Below are 18,464 nucleotides of genomic sequence, written 5' to 3' on the forward strand. Positions count from 1 at the left end.
AACGCAATAAGATTTCCGCGTATATAATTAGGCATTTCACGACGATATGATAAAGAAAAAGATAACTTGACTCACCTATCGTGCTCTTTCTCGACCAGATGATATCTAGCCCGGAATGCTACGAGATGAGCGTAATATGCAGGCGCTGGTATACTAACGGATCTCGTACATCTGACATAAGTGTGACATAATTGGTATGTGAGACACTGTAATTCGTCACTTTCAAAGTGATTATCATCCCATAAAACGTGATAATGTGACGGCCTCGATGTACCCTAAAATAACAGACATACTTAAAGATTAGAACACATGACAATGTGCAATGGAAGTACATTCTCACAGAGAATTATTATTACAGAAGTAATGAGACTCTGCACAAATCATGTGAAAAAAGTGGCTTGAATTGACTGAAATACCTGAATACCCTGATGACTGCAGAGGTAAAAGTCGAATTCCGTCGGATGAGTTATGCATACGTCAACAGTCGTACCCGCCGGAATATTTCCACTTTTACCACTTTGTTCTTTTTTATCCGCGCAAAATAGTCGCGTGTGATGTCTCTTCTGCACTACAATAAATGTTATACCGGGTCTGTAATCGATCTCGAGTTTGAGACATGCTTCACGAATGGCAGTCAATTCGTGTTGCAAAACGGTGAGGAATTGGCCTTCGGAGACGCCGTCGCGATACAAAATTATTCTATGTGGCTTGTATCCGCCGGTGCTCTTGTAAAACATTATAAGCAATTCCCTTAAAAAAAAAAAGATAATATTTAGAGCAAGATAGAATAAAAAATAATCAGAACAAATTATAAAATATTAAAAGAAATGTGACAATATTTTTCATAATACAATAATTTTCATAATATAATAATTTTTTTTTTAACACGTCATTTTATAATTAAGAGATTATATACTTATTAAGGGATTATTTCGCTCTCTCTCTCTCTTTAACAGTCTAAAAAATTCAAGATTTTTTTTAAGTTAATTATTACATAGAATTAATATTTATTTTAGGGATATATTAGATATTATACAATATCTAAAATATATAATTCTAATTATATAACTAAGTAATGGCTTCTAGAGTAAATCTGATATTGAAAAGAGCATATAAGCCAACGCTGGTTTTCATTGCGAATATCTAATATTGTTTATTCATAACAAAAAGTACTAAATGTTTCGACCATTATTAAGTCATCTTCAGTAATTTTTAAATATAATGTTTATCCATTTCGTTATTAACTATTTTTGTTATTCTTCTATCATTATAAATAATTTTCCTAAGACTTAAAATACGTTTATAATTAAATTAGTTATAGAATAATATGAATTATAAATGAGAATAAAAATTGTGAATATAATCAAATGAAATTTCGTTCGTTTTTGTTACTCGCCACTTATCTATGTGCGAATATGCTCCAATAACAGTATGTTTATTGTAAAATTCTATAAAGTAATTTAGATATCTCACCTAACCATCGAACTCAACTCCTGGATAATCTCTTGTCTATGCTGCTGAACCCTAACAGTTGCTGCATATCGAGATGGATGAGCATCCATACTGCCTACTACAGCAGCTATACTGGGTTTTTTGTTATCTCCCGCCGGCGGGTGAGTTACATCAGCTCCAAGAAATATAACGGGCTCGTTAAACACTTTTGGTCTTATGCTAGGTACTAGAATGCTATTGATGCCTCCTAATTTGACATTTATTTTAAGACAGAGATTAGATAATGTCTGCGGCGATGTCTTATTGACGTTTTTTGCTTGTACACACTGAGTTGCCATGCCTAATAATGTATCTCCTACTCTTTTTACTTCAGCTAAATAAGAAAGAGAAGAACAAATTATTTACCTCAATTTATAAAAATTACAAATAATTACAATATTTCAGAGAAATCTGTAGATTAAAGATAATTTATGTCTACCAAGATTAACTTTAATCTTAATTCAATTAACTCTATCTTTTTCTAATACTTAGAACTAATAAAAAAAAAAAAGTAATTCAAACCAAAATTAAAATTAAACTACATTGGTAGATATAAACATTAATCTATAATCTATTTATATAAATATTTATATAAATATAGCTATACATATATATATTTATACAGTATATAAAATTACCATATACAGGAGTTTTGCCTGGTAATACAACACAAACTAGTTGCAACTGCGAGAAAGTCGATTTCAAGTATCGAAACATAGGTTCGACTTGATCTGGTCCAGTAGCATATTTACAAAAACATGGTTGTCCAATGATGGGCATACCAGCATCATTACTAATTTTCTGTAGTTGTGTTGTGAATGAACGTAACGCATCTTCGCGTACTGTTCTTTGAGGTGCAAAACAAGCGATCGCCCACACTCTTATCTCCACTCCAGTGAAGAACTGTTTGCCACGCATATCCCATACACCTTGATTAGGCATCGCCTGCTGCTTTGTCTTTAGAAAGAGATATAAATTATTAAGTGTTTAAACACAATATGTTTAAATAATACAAAATTATATCGCAGTAGATGTATCAGTGTTTCCATATGCAAACATGTCTCATTAATTTTATTTAATACAATTTAATTATATTATATAGCAAAAATAAACAAATAGAATTGTTCTGTCAGCATGGAACAAATACTGATAGCATCAGACTTTCGCACGTGATATCGGACTGCAAATGTAACATTAGTTACATTTGTAAACCGTAAGCTACGTCTACAATATAACAAAAACGATACTCGTTACATTTATCATTTACAATTTATAATGATAACAATTTGAATATTCGTTACACTAACAGCCCAGATATCAAATCAACCAGGTCTAGAACCCATGCATTCATTTGACAACTTTTGGCTACATGTGTAAAGATATATCAAATGTAATCTTAGTAACTAAATACATACATATGTTAAAAATATTATTATCGCAATGTAAATTAATTTACAAAATACAAGTATCGTGAACACTATTATACGCAAAACAAAAAAGATTAAATAAATAAAAAATAAAAACTTGCATAAATATTTTATAGTATATAGTATATCATAAGTATTTTATATCCTTCTCAGTTAAAAGCTTCAGCTTGCAGATTACATATAAAGAATCTAAGAACCATGATAATTTAATAATCAAACATTTGGCGCTACAAAAATGTATGCCTGTTAAAAATAATCAAACTTATTAGCCTCTGCAAATGTGTGATTCGGCTAGACCTGACTGATTTAGTTGGAAGTTTCTCACCTGTCCACTGAGGGAACTTACGCGCCCTCCATACTGCAGTTTGGGCGGAGGTAGTACACGACCTCTGACTTCCATCATACTGTTCGATATAGTCAATCCAAATTCTTGTACATAAGAATCATTGTTAAAGTCAGCCCTTCTAACTAGATTATTAATTTCCCGTTCACGATCTGGTGCGGAACGCGCTGTCGCTTTGATCATAGTTGAGGTCTGCATATCAGTTAACTTTTTAATGCAGCGTTGACCGGCGACAATATTACAAACCTAATATCAAATAAAATTAAATAACATTTTATTCTTCAATAGAATGCAATACACTATAAGCTAAATCAAAAATTGTTGCGTACCTCAAGCGGCAAATATGTGTGTTTATGTTCTTGGCCGACTTGCAAGCAAGGAAGATGTGGGTGACGCAATTTCATTTTGTACTTATCTAAGAAGTATTTGGCAACTGTACACTCAACTGTTTGTCCATTTTCCAGTTGCAATGGAAATCTGTAATTAAATTAGATTACATTATAATATGTTAGCTATAGTGTATAATTAATGACATATTTTTTTATATTTCACATTTAGTAATATTAATTTAACTATAATATACTTACGATTGCATTTGAGCTGGTTTACGTGTAACATTGCACACTCGATATTTTCGCTTCATAGCTCCGCAGTGAGTTATTTCAATCTTGAGACCCTTGATTTCTTTGGTAAATTTCACTCTCTGAGAATCCGTGAGCGGTTTTCTCTGTTCATTGATATCTCGAATATCCAACACTTCGCACATAAATTCTATAACTGGCTGCGCTTTGTAAAAGGCAGTGGCAGAGACTAGAATACAAATGAAAGTAATTGAATAAAGTCATAATAAAGCTTATAACCTGATAAATCGGTAATCTTTCTTTCGCTTACCGTCGATATTTAACATCATTTTCCATTGCGACGGTCTCACCGATTGATGGAATCCAAACCATACTTCTCTGCCTCCACCTAATGGATGGTAATATCCTTCTGGCGTACTAAAGAACGATCTACCTACTGGAGTGTATGTCATAGATGGTAAATGCCTCATTACAACATCTAAAGCAAGAACAGCATCATATGGAATTTGTCTAGTTCGTCCTTCTAAAGCCTCTTCTAAAGCAAATAGCGAAACCTGCGCCAACCACTTTATGACCACTCGGAAAACTCTATCTTTTCCTTCACCAGGCAGTGTGACCTATAAAAACGATTATAAATGCAATTGTAAATCATAGAACGTTTGGACTTTTAAAAGATAGTAATTTACCTCTAATTCTACTTTATCATGCCCGATAGGCAAGGGGTCCCTTGTGTACAAGTTATTTCTGCCATCAAACACAGGTTTACGAGATTGAAATATTTTAGTATATGCATGAACCATCGTTTCTACAATTTCCCTATTAACTTTCCGAGGACATTTATCAGGTTGTATGCTAATGTCATAGTGATGTACATAGCCACGTGGCATACTAATTTGAAAATGATTAGCTCTCAAACCGATCGGTCTACCTTCTCGTCCTATGTTTGGTCTTCGAGGGCACGTAAACACTGTAAAAGAATATTATTTAATTGCAGAGAACTAACTTTCATCAATTTTTTTATTTATAATATCAGAGTTAGAATTAGATATACATACTTGGCAGTTCTGTAGGTTGAGGAGGAGTGTGTGCCTGCTGTGCGGGAACAAGCCCCATATTGCTAGGAGCCGCGACACTACTCGCCGCTACTCCTGCTGTCCCAACAGAACCGCCACTAGTTGAGGGTCCAGGTGGGGGGGCTGAGGAAATGACATAAATATTAATTTAAAAAATAAATATCAGTTTTATATATTTTATTTATTGAATTGAAAAAAATATTGCATATTGCACTTTTCATTTTTATTTCTATTTATGTTCCTACATTTATGTCTTTAATTATTACCAGAATATATAGCAATCAATTTTATATGTATTGTTTATTGTTTATAAAGTATTGTATTAAGCAATTATTCAATGAGTTGCGAGTATTAATGCTTAAGAAGAAATTTTAAGTCAGTTAATAGATTACAGTATCTTCCATTTCTTTTTTTACGTCAGTGATTATAACAAAATGCAGCAAAACATCTCTGATATATTTAATAAGATAATTAACAAGATATACTTTCAACAATATTATATTCTTAAATAAATAATATATTGGAATAACCGTAAAGATATTATTTATATATATATATATATATATATATATATATATAATTTGCTATTATTTCAATATCACGACAGAATAAATACAACATAATTAATACTAAATTGTTTTTCAATATTAGGTCCATATATATATGCATATGCATACATACATACATACATACATACATACATACATACATACATACATACATACATACATACATACATACATACGCACGCACGCACGCACGCACGCACGCACGCACGCACGCACGCACACACGCACACACACACACACATATATATATATATATAGTGTCCCAAACTGACTAAATATTTTATATATAAAGACAGATTCTTTTTAATATGAAAAGTTTAATACGAAAAGTTTAATATGAAAATGTCGTAGTTATGATAGTTTAGAAATAGGTTTAAAAATAACGGAATTAAAATTTCGCGTTCAGGGATGACAAGACGATCAGTGAAAGTGTTTTCTCGAACTTCATGCTTTTGATAATAATAAAAATCAGCACCTTCATATTGACCATCTGACAAAGATACACGAAATATAGGGCTAAATACCGATGTTAGTTGCATCAAAAGTATTGTCTCTGATTATAATATTAATATACATGTATAACACTTTAGTACTACTTTATACTTTAGTTTTTTTATTTTTAAATGCTATTTTAAAATTTGCATTTGCTTGGCTATTACATATGGCAGATTTATGTAATCAATAAAAAATCGTTCAATAATTCTTATTGTAGAAACTGGAACACTATAAAGAATAAATTAAAAACACTTTCATTTGTAGCATAACGTTTTTCAATATGTCAATTATAATGAAGGGTAGTGAATCTCCAGAAATTCTCTATCCTGACCAATCAATTCGATATTCAGATTCTCAAATGCTACTCAGGTATCACTCCATCTTTTACCGTTGTTTACTGAATGTTAAGCAAGGATGATGTGACACTCGGGTAGCAGCATCCAGATGGGAATCCAAACACGTTTAAAATTCTTTCGTAAATAAAATTAATGAAATAGTAAAATGATGCTTTCAATGACACAAGTCAACACAAATATTCTATCTTTTTTTACATATTCGGAGAATAATAAAGATAAAATGATACTTATGTCAACTTATATCATCCAAATGTAAATATAACATTCAATATTCTGAAGCGAGTTATAGAGGAGTGTGGGGTATCTCAATTCCTAGATTCTGATGCAAGAATTGAATACTGTTTTCTTTGTCAGAGATTTATTGATTGACTAATATTTTACTATCATAAATAGTAAATACTAGAACGATAAGTATTTGTTTGCTTTTTTTCTTCTATAGCCACAGTTTTTATAATTTGATATAGGAAAAGCACACTCCAATATATTATAGAGCTCATTAAATGAAATAATATTTTTAAGTTGATATTGCATTTATTACATAATTTTTCAAATACTGATTAGCTATCAGAGAGTGAATTCTCAAGTCTAGAAATTTTTTATTCTATAGCCATTTAACAAGAAAATATATTTCATTCATCAACTGATGACTGATGACTTATATTACTACTTATTGTATAGCAAATGAAATAATATCCTAATAATGATAGATCATAAAAAAACAGTAATCTTGAATATTCATTTCTATTAATGTAATTTAATTTTAATTTCGATTCAATTAACTCTACATCTTTTTCTAGTTTAATGTTAGTATTCATAGTCGATTCTTATATTTAAGTAATGTTTTAAGATGTTAATATAACCCTATGACATTCTAAGACATTACTTAAGACATTTTAAAATAAAGAACAAATTATAAATACTGACTTAAGATTGTAAAAAGATAAAGAATAAGTTAAATCAAAATTAAAGTTAATCTATATTGGCAAAAACAAACATAAATGTTTATTTTTGATTAAAATAAATCAAATAAATCAATATAGGTCATCAAAGAATTATAACAATTATGCATTGTTATCAAAACGTAACATACTATCACAATCTTGAGCATAATTTTTAAAATTTTTGAAGTATATATACCATACTTCATTCTCTTAATGCTTCGATGCTTAACAAACTGTTTCCAATAATGCTCCTAACTTGAAACAGTCTTCTAATAATTGACTCATGTCGGAAGCATGTGACACAGCTGGCTTGCACGATTCAGGACAAATTTTCCATGTGGATTTCGGATACAGATGCAAGCAAGGGAACAGCGTCATCGAATTGTCAATTTTTTAACAGAACACAAAAGGTCAGTAGGTCTTCCCTACTGCCGTTCGCTCTAACACCTAAAAAACGCTGAATTCTTGTTGCACGGTAGATAAGACCATAATCTAGAAAGAGACGCTAGAGACCAGAATTAGCTAACGCGTGGAGGCCGTCGTGTCGCGGGTGAATGACGACACGCGTGCCTGTTGAACGAGGTTCATCCGAGGTCATTCGGCATGTCTTCACGCACGGGCGTCGCAACGTTTCCTTCACGACGTTCTTCGGGAACAATCAAGGAGCAAGGCGTATGTTCTGGAGGCCGTGGGCAAGTCTGGCGAGTGTGCGTGCGTGCATCGCGAGTGAGCCCGCGGAGCTCGCTCGTCAAGGAACATCCGCAGGGATGGTTCAAGCGTGTTTATGGGGATTTCCGTGGATCCTAACGGGAATACGACGGCATAATGGCACTCACGTTGTCCTGCGGGGTACATTCTCGCTGCCGTCGAGTGTAAAAGACCAGATAACCACTAATAAATAAGTAAAAAAATTCAACACAAGACCCCACTGGCCACACCACACACTTCCCCACAACACACACTGCGAACGACACCACCAAACGAGACTGTCCCTCCGCAATGGCGTCCGTTAGCGCGACGCCTATTGGCAGCAGCGCGACTAATCAGCATACAGCGAACGACGGTCGCAGTCGACAATTCGCGACGCCTCGTTCGCTCGCACGTTGCTGCGCGCGGTACTCGCGAATCATTTGAACTATTCCGATCAGTCTTAAAAATTTCTGTCCGTTTATCGGAGAACTTCCGCTAGTAATGCACGTGAAAGTTTTTCCACGTGCGTTATCTCTTTCTAGAAAAAAAAAAATCGAATACTTGCCGATGTTAAAGATGCTATAATATCATGATTTTTTCAGCATGCCTGTTCAATTAACTAGAATAATGGATAAAAATAGCGATGAGCACCAATCCGGAAGATTCAATCGACGCGTCACTGTTCTCTTTATCATTCCTCATCTTTACTATTAACAAGATATCGCTGTCGTAATCTTGTAATTTAGCATGCATGAAAAGACATGGAAGAATTATGACTAAAATACTATTGATAGTATTGATTAAGTAATATTGATTAATGCGTTTCTCTCAATATAGATTAACAAATTTTATAATCAGATGCAAAATTATAAAATTAACTAATTTCATAAATATTAAAATAATACAGATACTGCTTGAAAAGAATTAAAGTTTGACACTAACTATACTTGACTTTAACAATAAAAAAAAATTTATTTATGAATGCAATGATGTAAGTACAGAATAAAATAAAACCATAACAAATAATAAATTTTAATAATTACAAACAAAGTTTACAGTTTCATGCTGATTTCATTGATTTGAGATAAATGATTAATAAAAAAAAGTAATTTACATCATATATTGCACATATCAGGATAAATTATCAATTTCTTATTGCATTATCAGTACTATAATTTTTTTTATTTAATCATTGTAATATGTTTCATAAATTTTATGTAATATCAATGTTGATAACAAAATGCTATTACATGAATAAAGTTCTTTACATTATTATTTGTAAATAAAAAACAAGATTTTTTATTTACAAATAATTGAATAGAATTTAAAAAAAGAAAAAAATCATTAGTACGTCGATTATGGCGGGCGTTGTGCAAGATCGATCCGCTGCCAACCTTGCGATTGCAGCCGCAAAGTCTCGATCGTATAATAGTGGCAGCATTGGTGCGGCAAGTTCCGGGCAGTGACGCCGCAAGCGGTATACGCGTCGCGTTTACGCGTATCGTGCTCACGTCGAGATTCCAAGATGTCGATTCATTTTTCTGGGGCCATTAAACGCTCCAGTCTAATGAGCGCGGTCGTAAACCAGATTAAGCGCGTCAATCTAGCGCCCGTTGACAAGATCAACGTTCGTTTCGACCCGTTCGATCATCAGTCCAAGCATACGAGGTTAGTTCCCTGAAGTTGGCCGCGCGTCACGCGATTGCGCGGGAATTATCGAAACGGGATTCCGCGTGCGAGATATTGCATTCACTTGTTTAAAATTTCCAAGAAAACACTTGCATATTTTTTTTGTAAAAGTCGAGAAATTTGCAAATAAAATGTTTTCCGTATATTGGTTACGTTCAGCAGAATGTTTATTTTGCAACTTTTAGAAATTTACTTAGGAATTTACTGAAGGAAAACTTTTTCTAAATATCTAAAAGTATAATCCCATCAATACGAAGAAAACTTCCTACTATTTCCAAAATAAACATTCTACTTAACGCTGCCGTTGTTCCATTATGTTTTCTTTTACGCAATATATCGAAATACGATTAGATGTATGAGATTTCGAAGATGAAAATAAGATTTATTCCGGATTTATTCCGATGGTGTCTTTCCAAATCTTTCCAAGTAATATTTTATTCAAATAGCGAAGAAAAAGAATAAATGTACCATTTCAAGCGAGATCGTGTCTTCTCCGAGAAGCAACATACATTTTCTATTAATATAATTTAATTTTAATCTCAATTTAATTTACTTATCACCTTTTTCTGATCCTTCGAAAAAAAAAGGATAAAAACTAAATCAGAATTATACATTAATAGAAATAAACTTATTATTATTATTGATTTTGGCGGAATTCCGATTAATTTAAGTATTGCTATCCCATGTGTCAAAACAAAAAAATCAATAATTCTCTTCATGATAACACGGTATCGCTTGATAAGTTAATCGGAGATGACGGAGATTGGTCGAAATCACCCTTCGATATCCCAATAACGATTAAAGAGGATTAGATAGAACGAAAGGTCCTTATACAGGGTCCGGCAAAATGATCTCCCACATTTTAATCTTTAATAATTTAAAAATGTGGGAGATCATTTTGCCGGACCCTGTATAAACGTAATATATTTTCGCGTACACTACTATCAGCGCTATCTTGTGAGTCTAACATCACATTTATCAATATAAAAAGAATGGTTTTGCCGAAGTCTAACAATGTATAGCTAGAAGTTTTTCTACAAATCTGAAAATAATTTTATTCATAACTATCAAATTAATTATATAGGACAGCTGGATGCTAAAGTGTCAAAATTTTTTTGTAGCATTGCTCATCATGCTTAAATTTTCTACGTAATTATTTTTATAGTAAAAAAAAATTATTTTCATATCCGCATTTAGCGAACATTTCAGCAAAATTATTTCCATAAAGTTCAACAAAGTCGCATGAAGTTTATATGCTCCGTATACTATAATAATATACGTAATATGCGCTTTATAGAATGCAATCAATGTAACACATTCTTATTAATTACATTTACATTAAAATTACATTTTATTTTAACGTAAACATATATTTTTATGAAGGAAATGTAAACGTAATTATTAGACATCAGATTCGACATATGACACGAGCACCTTCCACTTTATCCAATCCTCTTCAGTAACGATTAACCACCAACCCGCGAGTCAGGTTGGCACTCGACAACGTCATCGACGCACGCACGCGCATCCCTCGGCGCCAGGTTAGCAGACGATGTGCGCAGCCCTCCCGTTGTTATTTATAGAAGCGTGTCTCGATCGTGTGTGCGTTGCTAGTCGAGGTAGAGCAGTTCCAAAGATTCGCGAGCTCCTCCTAGGTGCCCTATTGTCGCTCGGATAATCAGCGTTAACAGGTAATAAAGAATAGGAGAAAACAAGAATCTTCCTTCCCGTCCTACCCCATCATGATTCCGCAATACCGACTTTGACGTTTGCATAGTCATAGCGTTTGATATCGACACGTTCGCGCAACGATGTGAATCATCCTATCGCCCCCATTTCATATATTGGATCACGAGATAAATCCACTTTTTAAACGATCTATAATTCCCGTCGGATTTCGGGAGAAGATAGAATCAGATAAAATCCTATTCACAATTTAGTATGTTTTAATCACGTACGTATTCTAAATGTTTTGTGTATGTGTGTCTTATTTTTATGTGCACGGACATAAACTTAATTATTATTAATTTCATTAATATTAATACGTAAATAATATTAAATAATTTAATTATAGTAAATTATTAATAATTTTATTAAATAAAATAATCAATATATAATTTGTTGTAATTGAATATCTTAAATTTTAATATTTAGTAATATTTTAAATAGTTTAAATATTTTGAGTTTTTTTCAAAAATGCTTTTCACGCAAATTTAATTTCATTAATGTTAAATTACATAAATAATATTAAATAATTTAATTATAATGAATTAATAACTTTATTATTAAATAAAATCAATAATGTTATAATTAAATAATTTTATATATTATATATTATTTTCTAAATTTTAAAATTTAAAATTATTTTCTAAATTTTACGCGAATTACAGGTCATCTAAATAAAGCTTTTTTGAGTTACTTCGATGTGCAAGTACAATGTTCCCGTATTACTTCAACTATCTTATACACGCGTGTGTGCGTCTATTCTTTTTATTTGTAGATTATAATTATTTATAGATCAATCTACTTCGATTTCGGTTGATAATCAAATCGTGACGACGCACAATCCATAAATATACGCGTATATAAATATAATATTAGATGTAGTAAAAAGAAATCCATTATTTTTCCAATAGATGGCTTTAGTAATCTGTATCACGCGTAGACGAGATACAGATTACTAAAGCCATCAGGATTTCTTTTTATTACACCTAATATATGTACGAAACATCAAATTCAATTTTTGAGGAGGTTTTAATTGGTTTAGACACTTTTGCGAAAAAAAAAGGTCTATCTATTGTTATTTGTGCACAATCAGAAATGTTAAAAGATGAATATACGGTTAATAGTGACTTTCCTTCCGTTTCATAATAATGTTTCTCTTTTAAATTACCTATTTAAAACGAATGTAACTCACCATTACATTGGCCACATCCATATGCTTTGCCGAGCATAGAGACGGCTGTAGTTATACGAAGGGTACTTAAATCTGGCATTGGAAGCGGTAATTGCTGCTCCATTTGTGCCATTTTGCCTGTGAAAGGAATGATAAATACATTAAGAAATATAACGGGGAAGTAGTAACCAACAAATCACGTTTACTATGAAACTGTAAGATAAGACTGCAGAAAAAAGAAGAGAAAAGGCGAAAAAACAAAACGTAGATTAAGTGATGAAAAATTTAATTTCTACGACTTTAAAGAGAATGTACAGATTAGACTTTCAACATATGAGATAATAACATGCATAATGTTTTTTATTTGCAGAGATTTTCTGTATTACGTTAGCGCTCCGAAAATTCGTGCGACAAACCCGCAGTGCTCATTGAAAACAGAGGTCGTGTGCGATCGTTCCGAGCCAACCGTTACGTTCAATCTTCGTAAGTATAATAACAAAAGTATGGAATTGTTCACATCATCGTTTACGTTTCAGTGCATATCGCTATCGTTCAATTCATTCACGTGAGTGAATGTTCGTATCAGAAAAATATTAAAAAAGAAATACGAAAAGGAAGATGCATAAGTTGATTAAGTTCTGATTCAATAAATCCTTAAGAAATCGTCCTCGAAGCTTTATTCCGTTATAACAAATCGACGGAGCGCTTAAAATCACGTTTATTCATTTCAATTATTTCAACTAAACGTCTTTTCTTTTATATCTTTTCTCCTGTAATTTCGCGCAGATACAAACAAGTAGGTCACATCTGTCTTGTTCATTTTTTCAGAGTCGGGTGAAAAAGTGATATTAAAAACGGCCCTTTTAACAAGCCTAAACATTTTGCAACTTTACAACAAGCACATCACTAGCCTAATTCCGCCCGATCCGGCTAAGCTTGAGGCTAAAAAAGAGCTTGAGGAAGAGAAGAGAAAGAAGAAAAAGCGGCCGCATCATAGAATAAAATTATGGAGCAGGCATAGAGGAGTGAATCATTTAATCTAATTTCATCGGCGACTTATTGTGGTAATAAATGAAGTATCAAATTGTGTTTACACGCGATGTACAAGTTTTTTTCAAAAGTTGTTCAAACGAAATATCTCTAAATAATATGTCTTTGATACGTGGCTATCATTTTCATCCTATTTTATGATATCGTAATTAATTTTCTGCAGCGTATAGTTTGAATTACATTTAATACAGTTTTAAATGTTGTAGAAAGAAAGTCTATATATATATATATATATATAAAATATTTATATAGATATTAATAATAATTATAATTTATATTCTTGCAGGATTTTCTATTTGCTAAACACCGAAAGGCATTTATATTAATCTAGAAATTTATTTCGCGCAATCAAAATATTTGCATTAAACCGATTGTAAAAAAGGAAAACTTTACCAATTTAAAATGTACGGGAAAGAAACTAGCGTAACGACGAACAAAATAATAAGAAACAGTAAAAATTACCATTTACGACTTCTCGATTCGGTCTACAATCAAATTCCAGCCTTCACCGATGTGTTTGATGAAGAAACTTGGTATGTTTTCGTCATTTGTTTTGTAACAGGTACTTTTCTGGTAGCATTTATTCTTTCGAAGTACATAACTATAATACCTGCTAAGTAAGATCGTGTATAGCGAATTCAGTTTGCAAGATATTTTGTATTCCTTGTCAAATTTACATTTCTTCATTTCTTGATGTCATTGATTTTTTTTAACGCGTCACAATCACATGTAAACCTTTTAATAAAAAGTATAATATAAATTCAATATAAACATAAGAATGAGAAACATTCTAATTACTATTGTAACAGATACAATTTCGTAAAAAATATATATATGTCTTAAATCGTTTGTGCCGATAATAAAATGTTATTTAAAAAATGTATTGTCTAGTCGTTTAAATTATAGATTAGACACTAGTCTAACAACTTATCTCGTAACAAAACTTAAAGAGCTTCAAATGTTTAATAACTATAATTTTTGGAATGGTGAATCTATGGTAAATTTTAGGTCATTTTTTACTTATTTACAGTGGCAATTTAAATAAAGTTATTCTTTTTTATATTATTATTCACATCAGTTTCCCTCAGTACAATTATTTCTGCAGAAATTTAATATTTTTACTCAATCACGAATTTTTAATTCTTACACGAATATTTCTATTCTCATTAATACTAATATCTAACATGTTGGAGAAACATAAATTTTATATTGCTCTGAAACATTCTCGCATAATTAATAGCAGAATGTAGTTAAAAATAATGCAAATATCACTCAAACAAACTACAAAAAATTCGGCAGACCCGTGCGAATCTCGTTTCTCAAGTTTGCCGAGTAGTTTTGCTTCTCCTTTCTTCTGCCCACCTCTCTTTTCCTCTCTTTCTTTTCCTCTGTCTCTTGTCTTTCGTGTTTTCTTCCATCTCGTCCATGCATGCATGCATGCGCATTTCGTTCCTTTCATTCTTTGTCTGTCCTGGCTGTGCTATCATCCTTGCGAACTATATTCTTTCTATAGCATGGATATTTTTTTCTTTTTCTCTTTCATCTCTAAATTTTAAACCGGACTTAAAGTAAGAAATTGGCACCTTTGTTATGTGAAAAATAATCGCCATAATATAAAGATTTGTTTGCTCGCGCGGTTTTGCTTAAACAAATTTATTTTGCAATTAACATCGCCCGGAATTAGAAAGATGGACGTGTCGTGGCGCGACATGTTTTACGCTTATGATACTAAAATCGGAATATGATTTTATTACGAACGGAAATTTTAAAACATACTGACTTTCATTTTAGCTTTTAATAATCCTAAATACATCAGTATGTATACTTAATAAAATACATCAATATGTATACATACAGTATGTATACATCAAACTCGACATTCCATAATCCCGAAGTGATTCTATATCATTCTCAGTAAAATTTGGTCCATTCCTGGCGATTCTTGGTTTGTATTCTCAACGTCTATTTAACTATTAGCATTAAATAAGTCAATTATCTTTAATTAGCAATTTGTGAAGGATGCCGAATTCAGAATTGGGAATAGCATAATTTTCAAGTAGCTAGCTACCTCAAGCAACCCGCATAGTGTCTGAAAGAAATGATAGATACAAAGCAAATCAAGCAATATATTGAAACATAAATTAATAAAGCATCAAAGCGTGGAGATTAAAGCTGCGCAAACAAGACAATCTGTGCTGTAAATACACAAAGTGACTGTAACTCTTTCAAGGCAATCTTTTAGCTACATAAATGAAACAAAATCCTTAGTAAAAAGAACAAATTCTTTAACTTTTCAACTTACAATTTTTTTCTACAGTTTTTAATTTTGAGTAATATTATTTGAATAAATTTAGCAAGACATTACAAACCGAATCTTCGAATTTATACAAAACAAGTGAATAGAATTGCTATTGAATTTTCCAGAAATATCAAAGGTCTTTCGAAATAAATCATCATCAGTGTCTTGAAAGGGTTAATGGTGAGGGACGATAAAAAGAAGAAAAAAGACGTAAGATTGAAACCGTGACACTCTCGGCGAGTTCAATTTCTGTCAATTTCGTGTACGCGATCAAGGAATCTTGCGCTTCGACAAATGAAAACAATCGCAGAGATCATTCTCGCGCGTCCCATAGTCTCGGAAACTTATCGAACTCGGCGAAATTCTGTCGAGATTTCGAATCCCGCGACGAGAAATGCTTTTTTGTTTAAGGATTCTACGTGCTCACCTTGTTTCTGCGTGTATCCTCGGGATGATAAGTAAAATTTACGACATGTAAAGATCGCAGAGCGTTTTTCGCAGAGCGTTTGGTTCTTCACTTCACACCGGCATTCTCGATGGTCGCACGCAACGGAGCGACGACGACGAGGACGACGAGGACGATGATGACGATGCACTGACGATATACTGTTCTGTCCTGCGTGCGTGCACGCGAGACTACGTGGTCGCGGCAGCCGTGCTGCCGCGGCTATCACTCGCGAACACGGGAAATTGCATCCCTCGCTGCCGCTCCGATGTCAATGTCCGCACACGTGACCACGATTCTCTGCAAGAACATTTGCACGTCAGGACTCATCACCGAGCATTCATCGAAACGCCGTGCACTCGTGAGATTAGTCGTGAGATCCGGAAAAGCGCGGGCAGGCAGTGGCGACTCTAAACCCATTTTCTTTTTTTTTTCTCCCTTTAAACATCTCAATTTAATTGTATTGAGAAAATTTAATATTTGTTTGAAATAGTGAAAAGTATATTTATATAAAACATTATTTAACCTTCTGTCTGCATGTGAATCTGTCTGCTTTCTTGATATGAACGAAATTCCAATCTTAAATGATTTTTATTGAGCTTAAATTTCAATTTTTATTGAATAAATATTTTAACATTTTAATTAAAAAACTATTTGATAATATTACAGAGATGTTGAAAACTCTGATTTTGTTTTGAAAGCTTAGACCGGTAAAAAAACTTGGGCTGAAAAAAAAATTCATATTACAGACAGAAGGAATAAAAATGATTGTAAACGAAAGGTTAAATATTTATTTAAAAATAATGCAAAGCTCTATAATATTCTATATTTATACATAGAATATTATTTGAATATTTGTTTAAAAGAACACAAACTCAATATTTATAGCTTATGTTACGAATGTAAAGAAGATTATGAAATAAAGAGGATTTATTTTTAATCCTTAGGAACGCAAGTGAGAATGAGAGAATCCGAATCTAATTTCAGATATAATATTATAATAACGCTCGTGATATTTCTTTCATAACTTTCATTTGACGACTCTGTTTGATCATAAATATTATCATAGACATGTACGTCGTTACATGTCGATGATAATATTTAATATCGCAGAGATAATAATTATTGATAAGATAATCGTTTTTTATGACAAGATGCAATCCTTTCTTTTTGCAAAAAAGTAACACTCTACAGATAAAAAATATTCGCGAAGAAACACCTATACACACACACACACACACACACACACACACACGGAGAGAATTATCTCTTAAAATTTACCCTGAAAATATGATGGTATAATAACGGTTATATAATATAATATATTTTAAAGATTTTTACCATGCATTCAATAAAATTAATCAAACTTATTTATATTTTATTAATGAATGAGAAATTTACATCAAATTCTTTGAAATACAATGTTGTCCCAGAACTGCCATATTTTCAGGGTAAATTTTAAGAACTCTAAGAAAAAAATTCTCTCCATGTATACATACATATATTTTATTATTATATTATACATATATATAATAAAATATATTTAGCATGAAATAGTCACCGATTGTCAACAGACAGTATGACATTTCTCGATGCTATTTCCATCACGCTGCTGGCGATAACATTATGAATGAAGACAAAAGCCGAGAGCACCGTTCATCAATAATCCGTGCGTTTGAACAAGTAGTGAAGCGTTTCTCCATTTACTTGCCGACTTGCGTGGATTATTCGATGTACAATTTGGTTCTCTCGTTCAGAATATTCATTTTGCGATCAATTTCTCTTCAGTAAACTGGAACTTTTTATCGTGATACATTTTATACAGAATGAAAACGAGTTCCAGCTGTCAAGGAAATTGCGGAAATTGTATACACATTAGACAAGATGTTTCGTAACAGATTGCATCATGTTACTCCAAACATAGTATAATCGATATACACTTAATGTGTACGTGTTGCACATACATAATACAATACTATGCCATGCAACACATGTAGTTCAAATGTGAGAATCAACATCAAACGTCGAAATAAGAAAAAATGTTAAACTACAAAATTCTCATGTGTCTATATAATCAAGTTTAAATATAGCGGATCGAATAGTTCCTCGCAAATAGACA

The 18,464-nt window shown here is 32.3% G+C and overlaps 3 protein-coding genes and 1 long non-coding RNA gene across 5 annotated transcripts in view; 2 read left to right on the top strand and 2 right to left on the bottom strand.

Annotated features, from left to right (window-relative positions):
• The window catches only part of AGO1 (protein argonaute-1), a 35,035-nt gene that overhangs the window by 12,563 nt on the left and 4,008 nt on the right, over window positions 1–18,464 (bottom strand). Inside the window, exons 2-14 of one of the 2 annotated variants that reach the window (XM_087414130.1) lie at window positions 16,328–16,645; window positions 14,944–15,690; window positions 12,573–12,689; window positions 4,898–5,038; window positions 4,529–4,809; window positions 4,153–4,459; window positions 3,849–4,071; window positions 3,591–3,738; window positions 3,244–3,507; window positions 2,130–2,448; window positions 1,474–1,825; window positions 417–750; window positions 76–275 (exon numbers count right to left, since the gene is read on the bottom strand). In XM_087414130.1, coding sequence (XP_087270256.1) covers window positions 76–275; window positions 417–750; window positions 1,474–1,825; window positions 2,130–2,448; window positions 3,244–3,507; window positions 3,591–3,738; window positions 3,849–4,071; window positions 4,153–4,459; window positions 4,529–4,809; window positions 4,898–5,038; window positions 12,573–12,689; window positions 14,944–15,088 — 2,831 coding nt within the window. In that variant the 5' untranslated portion in view covers window positions 15,089–15,690; window positions 16,328–16,645. The remainder of the gene's footprint in view (window positions 1–75; window positions 276–416; window positions 751–1,473; window positions 1,826–2,129; window positions 2,449–3,243; window positions 3,508–3,590; window positions 3,739–3,848; window positions 4,072–4,152; window positions 4,460–4,528; window positions 4,810–4,897; window positions 5,039–12,572; window positions 12,690–14,943; window positions 15,691–16,327; window positions 16,646–18,464) is intronic. The other variant, XM_087414129.1, reaches the window with a different exon arrangement.
• Window positions 9,383–14,065, top strand: mRpL53 (mitochondrial ribosomal protein L53). Its single transcript, XM_011060949.2, has 4 exons — window positions 9,383–9,634; window positions 12,922–13,034; window positions 13,380–13,615; window positions 13,888–14,065. Exons 1-3 carry the CDS (start codon window positions 9,492–9,494, stop codon window positions 13,592–13,594), a joined length of 471 nt encoding a protein of 156 aa, XP_011059251.1. The 5' UTR covers window positions 9,383–9,491; the 3' UTR covers window positions 13,595–13,615; window positions 13,888–14,065.
• LOC147907233 (uncharacterized) lies at window positions 9,730–11,205 on the bottom strand. Its single transcript, XR_015547635.1, has 2 exons — window positions 10,563–11,205; window positions 9,730–10,482 (listed from the first exon to the last, which is right to left on the bottom strand). It is a non-coding gene; the product is annotated as an uncharacterized LOC147907233 (long non-coding RNA).
• Window positions 14,004–14,661, top strand: LOC147907234 (uncharacterized). The gene has a single exon (XM_087414150.1). It carries the CDS (start codon window positions 14,004–14,006, stop codon window positions 14,220–14,222), a length of 219 nt encoding a protein of 72 aa, XP_087270276.1. The 3' UTR covers window positions 14,223–14,661.

The sequence above is a fragment of the Acromyrmex echinatior genome, chromosome 15 (assembly GCF_024713525.1).
Source record: "Acromyrmex echinatior isolate Ae372 chromosome 15, ASM2471352v2, whole genome shotgun sequence".
Classification (NCBI taxonomy): Eukaryota; Metazoa; Arthropoda; class Insecta; order Hymenoptera; family Formicidae; genus Acromyrmex; species Acromyrmex echinatior.

Bases quoted from the DNA above. Each gene is read 5' to 3' on its own strand.
- mRpL53 (XM_011060949.2), top strand. From the start codon at position 9,492: ATGTCGATTCATTTTTCTGGGGCCATTAAACGCTCCAGTCTAATGAGC. The intron at 9,635-12,921 runs GTTAGTTCCCTG...TTTTATTTGCAG, and splicing joins CATCAGTCCAAGCATACGAG to AGATTTTCTGTATTACGTTA. The intron at 13,035-13,379 runs GTAAGTATAATA...TCATTTTTTCAG, and splicing joins AACCGTTACGTTCAATCTTC to AGTCGGGTGAAAAAGTGATA.
- LOC147907234 (XM_087414150.1), top strand. From the start codon at position 14,004: ATGTACGGGAAAGAAACTAGCGTAACGACGAACAAAATAATAAGAAAC.